The 8,338-nt window shown below is 47.6% G+C and overlaps 1 protein-coding gene across 1 annotated transcript; it reads left to right on the forward strand.

Moving 5' to 3' along the window:
• Nucleotides 1-767: 767 nt before the first annotated feature.
• LOC119360933 (putative E3 ubiquitin-protein ligase SINA-like 6) lies at nucleotides 768-2,027 on the forward strand. The gene is made up of 3 exons (XM_037626369.1): nucleotides 768-788; nucleotides 1,109-1,180; nucleotides 1,332-2,027. Exons 1-3 carry the CDS (start codon nucleotides 768-770, stop codon nucleotides 2,025-2,027), a joined length of 789 nt encoding a protein of 262 aa, XP_037482266.1.
• The last annotated feature ends 6,311 nt before the right edge of the window (nucleotides 2,028-8,338 follow it).

Here is an 8,338-nt window from a genome sequence, read left to right on the forward strand (position 1 = left end):
GCTCACATAGCAATTTTGTCTCATGCAAGAGCCTGGCTATATGCGTGCTCCAAGGATCGCAACTGCCACGTTCGGGTTGCGCTTGGCTATTCGCCTCTTCGAGAAGACGAACAATGATGTTACTACTACTGCTTCTACAGTATCGAATCCACTGCTGCATGGCTGTCCACCGCGAGCGGGAGCGAAAGCCTGTCCTCGTCTGCGAGCAACTGCGTGCATGGGCGAGGGAGAAGGCGTGTGGTAGTAAAATCAAGCTTCTCGTTGTACGGGTTGACGCGACACATCATAGCACTGGCCCCACATGCTTGCCTCTAAACTTGGCTGAAAGACCCGCAATGTACAATATATTTGTTGCAACCTCTAGCATTTACCCACCACAAATTAAAATATATATTCCTGTCTTGACCAGATGAGCCTACAAACTACAATCACCAGGATGACAGGTAGGGCTAGAAGACTATTTTAATTTAAAAAAACTTCGAGACGGCCACATAGCATGGAGCCGACCCCAATGATTTTAAGCTTACAGGCATGGTACACTCTATCCTAGACTACTCTACACATGAAACTGCCACACGAGCGTCCGGGTTGCACTTGACTCTTCGCCTCTTCGGGAAGTCAAACAATGATGGAGTACTACTGCACTGGAGGAGTACTACAGTACGCTTCTGGCCATCTGACACCGATTGAACTGCTGCATGTCCATCGCGTGCGGGAGGGAGAGCATGTAGCAAAAGCTTCTCCTAGTCCTGCCAGCCGCCACGCTCATGGGCGAGGGAAGGACGCAGGTTCATTGACTTAGTGCTCCTGCCTTTGCGTGTATGACAGGTGGGCCCAACAGGTGGGTGGCCAACCTGTCATACAGCCAAAGGCAGGAGCAGTCTGCGAGGGAGAGGATAGTCAAACTTCTCGTTGTTGTACTAGTTGACGCGACACATCAAAGCATTGCACTTGATATATTCAATAATTTGCGTTTACCGATGCATTAATTACAACGCATGCATGCATGACGTGACTCTCCTTTTGATACTTGCATGTGTTGATTGAATGCACCTTGAAGTAGTATGAATATGTAACGGTAAATCTTTGTAATGCCTCGGCCCTACAGCGAGAGATAGTTGTGCACGAGGAGGGCGAGATCATGCAGATGGAACAAGACCCGGCGATGGAGCTCTCTATGGTCTCGATGGACCTCAGCTTGTTCCACGGCTCCTTGTGCCTCCGCCCCTTGAAGCCTCCAGTGTATGAGTTTCGTATACACCTCGTCCGTTCGGCTGATCGAGCAAGGTGCAGGTTTCTTGATTGATGTGTTTTTCGATTGATTTGTGTAGTGCAAGGGAGGGCACCTGGCCTGCACGGACTGCCGCGTTGAGCGCCCTGGGAACCAGCGGCAGGGCCAGAAGTGCGAGCGCGGCGGTGGCTTCGATGTGCGGAACACGGCGGTGGATGCCCTCCTTTCGTCGGTGAGGGTGGAGTGCCCACACGAAGGCTGTGGGCTCTACGTCACTTACCACAAGCTCGCCGATCACCAGAGCGTGTGTCCGCTCGCGCCCTGCAAATGCCACGTGCCCGTCTGCGGCTATGAAGGCCCGCTGCCAGCGTTCTACCACCACATCAGCATCGCGCATCCCATGCCCGTGCACAGGATCCAGTACGGCAAGGTGCTCCAGCTGGAAGTGCCATTGTTGGAGCCACGGCTCTTGCTGTTCGCGGAGGAGGACGACCACATGTTTTTCTTGGTCGGCGGCGTGCTCGACATCGGCGCGCCTATTGCCGTGTCGGTCGTCTGCATCAGAGCGAGGGCGTCCCCACTGCCGCACTATGTAGCCAAGCTGTGGGCGAACGGCCCGCCGGGGGAGCCCAAAGGCACGACCGACGCCGTCAAGGTGGAAATGGAGGTGACAAGCAGAAAGGAGCCCGGCGACATCGCCGTGCAGGAGCTGACCTTCTTCACAATTCCACCCAAGCTGCTTGCCGCGGCTAAGCTGGTGTCCCTCCACATTCAGATTGACAAGCTCACGTCCTAAATGTTTCTACAGTGCCTTTTGTTTATCTTAGTAATATGCTAACATAGGGATTAGCTCGGTCTACTTTAGCTTAAGAGATGGTGGGTTTTGATGGCGATGCAGCAATTACTTTGACATCAGATCAGTAATTTCCAACAGTCGAACAGATATTTTGTGTTTGTTGGATATAAAGTTCCTTCGGGTAAGAAGTACTACTTGTCATCAAAATGGATAAAAGGAGATGTATCTAGACATATTTTAGTTCTAGATACGTCCCTTTTTATCCATTTTGATGACAAGTATTTTCGGACGGAGGGAGCTTATATGCTTGTTTGTTCATGAAGTGTATCATACTTGTGCGAGTTGACGCGACACATCAAAGTAGTACCACTAGTAGTAGTACTCCCTCCGACCCTAATTTCTCTGCGCATAAGTCGAGGTGCAGATACCAAGCAGGGCCTGGTTGTGTTGGACAACTCACCGGACTTCACACCAGGCAGACGAAGCTCGTGTCGTGTTGGTACTGTGTGCGGCCCGCACATTAACCAAAACCTCGCGCCTCCAGCTTAGACTTCACGTTTTAAACTTCTCAATCTCAAGTCCAAGGAGCAACGTGAAACCTATGATAGAGCCAATCGGATGGTTGAGAACACTACAATTCGTAGCTACAGATGCGTGTGAGAGAGAGGACGAGTGCGTGCATGCACCTCTTCTCTTCATGTATAACATACTAAACTCATAGTACAAGTGTATGTGGGTGGCATCGACCTAGGGAGCTAGAGATGGTGTGTGTGAGAAGTCCCGGGAGATAGGTGTAATGCGTCTGAAAAAAAGACTAGTTTATAGCTCGCGATGCAGCTATTCATGTCGAATGCCCCAATAACCGTAAGATATGTATCCAACGATGCCAGTTATTGCACGTACACAACAGTAGAAAAAGAACTACCATGGCATATGCTACACCATGGCCGAGAACACGTGCCCACGTTATGCCATCCGGGAATAGTGCCGCACTTTGAAACTAGAACAGTCAATAAATTTTGATCTTGTGTCTCGTCACATTCCAAATTACTACTACTACCATGGTATATTTAATTGCAAACCTATTCACACCGATCACAACCTAAACGGTTTCCCACTTAGGAGCGTATTACTACTCGGTTATAAATACTACTATGCCAAGATGACTGCACATACCTCCTCAACTCCTCATCCACAAAAACAAACAAGTCATTCAGCATCCTTCCCTTGCGTCTTCCATGGCCAGCGTGAGTTCTAGGTCGAGAGATTACCACCAGGGAGAGGTGATCATGGAAGCGGAAGCACGAGAGATGCCCTGCCTCGCTGCGAAAGCAGCCGACATGTCCCGCCGCGCGGAAGTAGCAGCACAGAGGTCCTGCCGCACCGTCGAAGCAGCATCGAGGTCCCGCTGCGCTGTCGATGCAACAGACTGGTCCGGCCGCACCACAGAAGTAGCAGAGATGTCCCGTCGCGCCGTGAATGCAGCAGAGATGTCCCGCCGCGCCGCAGCGGCCTGGGAAAATGTCTCGCGGGTAGGCGATGACTCTTACAAGCGCATGCATGCGATCGTCCACAGCCAGATGGATCAGATCTCCGGCTGGGCGAGGTTGTAGGACGACATGAAAGCCTCGTTTGAACAGGCTACCGGCATCATCCCTCAACTAAGGGAGGGTAATGACAGGCTCCGGGCTGAGCGTGACCTGCTGAGGGCGAAGATCGTCCGAAGTGCAGACCAGCAGGAGGAGACCAGTGCCTTGTTGAAGAGGACCGGCGTCATCGTTAAGAAACTTATGGACGAGAATGACATGCTCCACATCGAGTGCCAAAAGATGGTGGAGGAATCCATGGACGCTCTCAACTAGCGTCTTGAGGACACGAAATAGCTCATCGCCGCTCTCCGCGGAGACTAGTTCCCGCGGCCTGCAGCAACGCATCAAGAAAGTAGATATCAGCGAGCCAGATTGTTGTCTTCCTTCTTCTTTTTCCCTTGTGTATTTCGGGCGTAGCCGCATGTGGCTTTTTTAATTATCTTCCTAATTATGTAAGACAATTGTTATCCACTGTCGTCGTCCTTATATATTCATCAGTCTTGCTATAAGTTGCAGTAGATGCTATATAGGTCCGTCGGATCTTACATCAAGATCCGTGCTTTCATATTTTCTTTTTTCTCTCTTAAATCTCAGTTGAGTGAGGCATAGCCACGCCATTAAACAGAGGCTCGGGCACCATTAATGGAGACCTTGGGAGAGAGGTGGATGGCAGATGGAGGCCAAAGGGCTCTCCTCCCGATAAGCACGCGCAGGGGTATGATTGCACGCCTCTCGTACTCAAATAGCTACCTTGCACAGCGCCTCCTAGCTAATAAAAAAAGGGGATGCGTGGCGGCACGTAAATGGTAAATAGAACGCCCACGGTTTCAATAATACTTGTGTTTCCAATTGTAACGTGACATCACTTGTTCCAAGATGACTTTGTTGATTGTTAATGTGTGCAACTTCGCAAATTGGACAGCAAAATTACCATAGCATGTTGGTGCCATGTCATGGCACCAAGCCAAGTTTCATTATTTTCATGCGTGTTTTGGATTTACAGGAATTAAAAAACAAAGTTTCTCAATGTTTCCAGCCCAGCCACGACACCCAGAATTTATAATTTCATTCCCATTTCTTGCATGGGACCTAGAAATTTACCCGAGGACACACATGTGATCTTTCAACCAACTTTGGTGCACTGGAGCATGTGCTTGTATTTCAAATTTGAATTATGCACACAAAGGTGACACGTTCCCTCTCAGAACCACGAGCCTTCTTGAGAGAAGCTCCGGTTTGCAAGAAGCTTATACCAAAATTTGTTCCTATTCGGCCAATTTTTTTACCACAGCATGGTAGTACCATGACATGACACGATGCCAAGTTTCATGATTTTTAGGCGTGTTTTGGATTTACAAGAATTTTAAAACCAAGTTTCTCAATGTTCTCGGCCGAGCCACGATGCCCAGATGTTTGAATTTTATTCCCATTTCTTGCATGGGACCTAGAAATTCACCTGAGGACACAGATGTCATTTTTCAACCAACTTTGGTGCACGGGAGCATGTGCTTGTAGTTCAAATTTGAATTATGCACATTAAATGACCAGAAAATCAATTAATGTATAAAAAAGGACAAACGAACCTGAAATAATTCGAAAATTTAACAGGGCACTCATGTAGTTCTATGTTGCCTTTGTAAAGAAACTCAAGGGGGACAGCGTATATCGTTTCGCACTCAAAGGTGGCACGTTCCCTCTCAGAACCACAAGCCTTCTTGAGAGAAGCTTCGGTTTGCAAGAAGCTTATACCAAAATTTGTTCCTATTCGGCCAATTTTTTTACCACAGCATGGTAGTACCATGCCATGACACCATGCCAAGTTTCATGATTTTCAGACGTGTTTTGGATTTACAAGAATTTTGAATCCAAGTTTCTCAATGTTCTCAGCAGAGCCACGATGCCCAGATGTTTGAATTTTATTCCCATTTCTTGCATGGGACCTAGAAATTCACCCGACGACACAGATGTGATTTTTCAACCAACTCTGGTGCACTGGAGCATGTGCTTGTAGTTCATTTTTGAATTATGCACATTAAATGATCAGAAACTAAATTAATGTATAAAAAAGGACAAATGAACCCGAAATAATTCCAAAATTTAATAGGGCATTCATGTAGTTCTATGTTGCCTTTGTAAAGAAATTCAAGGGGGGGGGCAGCGTATATCATTTCGCACTCAAAGGTGGCACATTCCCTCTTAGAACCACGAGCCTTATTGAGAGAAGCTTCGGTTTGCAAGAAGCTTATGGGGCTGTTTGGATGGCAGCCCCAAGCTGCCCTTCCAAAATTTTGGTCGTTGACCACAGGTTCGGCCAGTGTTTGGATCGCACCCGAGTTTATGGCTCACAACCGACTTTTTGGCCAGCCGTTGTGATTCCGCACTAGCGTGTGGGCGAGTTCTCGGCGGCTATTTCCTTCGCCAAAATTTTGGCATGCCGTCATTTTGGTCGGGCTGGTGTGGGCATAATCCAAACGGCCCCTATACCAAAACTTGTTCCAAATCGGCCCAATTTTTTACCACAACATGTTAGTGCCATGACATGACACCATGCCAAGTTTCATGATTTCCAGGTGAGTTTTGGATTTACATGAATTTAAAATCCAAGTTTCTCGTTGTTCTCGGCCGAGTCACGATGCCCAGATGTTTGAATTTCATTCTCATTTCTTGCATGGGACCTAGAAATTCAACCAAGGACACACATGTGATTTTTCAACCAACTTTAGTGCACCGAAGCATGTGCCTACAGTTCAAATTTGGATTGTGCACATTAAAAGTCCAGAAACTCAATTAATGTATAAAAAGGCCAAACGAACCCGGAATAATTCCAAAATTTAACAAGGCACTCATATAGTTCTATGTTGCCTCTGTAAAGAAAACCAGGGAGGCAGCGTATATCGTTTCGCACACAAAGGTGACACGTTCCCTCTCAGAACCACGAGGCTTGTTGAGAGAATCTCCGGTTTTGCAAGAAGCTTATACCAAAACTTGTCCCAATTCAGCCAAAAATTATACATATGAAAACAGGGTTTAGATTATCCCGAACATCTCGCTACCTAGACCAATGTACGATGATTTGAATTCAACATAAAATGGATAAAAATATTTGAATTGGAGATCATATGGTACAGGTAGTGCACACTGAAATATGATTACTACTATATGCATGTTTTTGTTATCAAGATAATATTTAAAGATTGTATAATTTGACAACAATCATATTAAGATAAGGAAAATTGATTCAAATTTAGTCCATATGGTAGATGACAATATATATGTTCACAGGGTGGAGTAAAATGTTCGTATATGATGGAAGATCAAAATGTACGACTACATCAATTATAAACCGCAAGGTCACCTAACGATATATTCGAATTCAACATAATGTGGATTCAAAAATTGAAATTCGAGATCCTGGCCTTTGTAATCATATAAAAAGGAACATTACTCTTTCTTTTGGTGGGAATTGATTTGTTTCTTGTTGTTGTTGAGGGAAGTGCGAATCGATTTGGTACTGTGCAGGGTAATCTTGTTCTAATTTTTTTTTACATTTTTCTTGTAGTTTTTTCAATTGCATTTATAGCAACATAGTAAAAGGGGACATGAATCTCTTGTGTCTTGTATGAATTGTTTTTTGTACACGTTAAGTTTGTTCTCCCGAACAAGGAATCCGCACCTTGTTATCCTAAAATTTTCAAGCTCGAGTATCTTTTGTATCACCTGCTTTGAAACTCCCGCCTCTTCAACCCGCATCGTGCCTTGTTATCCCGAAATTTCGACGCGCGCGAAAACTCCCTCCTAATCCGAAATCGGTCCCGCAGCCCAGACACGCGAAATCCCCCTTCTACCCCTCAGCCAAAAATGAATCTCGATGTCACGGTGTCAAAACCGGTGGGGGTACGCCGGTAACTTACCCTACATTTCGGACAAGTGTGTCCCTAAGCCATGGCTCCCCCTCCCTTCCCCTTTGTTCCCCCCATTCGTCCACCAAAACCCGCGAAACCCCACGCTCCTCCATCGGCCTCCCGACCGCCGCCCAGCCGGAGACTCTTCCCCGACTATGTCGTCCACCACAACAGCTCACCATCCCTCATCCACCGCACCAGATGAGGATCCATCGTCGATCTCGTCGTCCTACCGGATTAGCTGCCCCATCCTCCACCTCCAAGGAGTTGCCCCGACATTCGCCTCATCTATCGCGCAACCTCCATCCCCACAGCGCCGTCTTGACCTGCCCCACTGGAACCACCACTACTAGGGAAAACCTTATACACAACATCTTAGTAGTAGCGTTGGACAAAACAGGGCGCTACTGCTACTTAGTAGTAGCGTGTTTAAATAAACTGCGCTACTGCACTACTTTAATAGTAGCGCGTGCTAGGAAAACGCGCTGCTTCTATATTTGTACTGGGCGCAGATGGCTAGCCGCACTTAGCAGTAGCGCGTATCCGTAACCAGCGCTACTGCTACATCACATAACAGTAGCGCGTATCTTGGAACGCGCTACTACTTACTTACCTTATCCTGGAGCGGTTGCCCTCTCACTCACTCTCCCTCTCACTCGCTCTCGCCCGTACCCAACCCGTCGTCCGCCGCCGTCGCGCTGCTCCTCCACCGAGGTACTCCCTCTATTCCTCCTCCTCCCTCCTCCCCTCCCTCCCCCTCCTACTCCGGCCGCCCTCCTCCCACCGCCCCTCCCTCCTCCTCCTCCTCTGGCCGCCCCCT

The sequence above is a fragment of the Triticum dicoccoides genome, chromosome 2B (assembly GCF_002162155.2).
Source record: "Triticum dicoccoides isolate Atlit2015 ecotype Zavitan chromosome 2B, WEW_v2.0, whole genome shotgun sequence".
NCBI lineage: Eukaryota > Viridiplantae > Streptophyta > Magnoliopsida > Poales > Poaceae > Triticum > Triticum dicoccoides.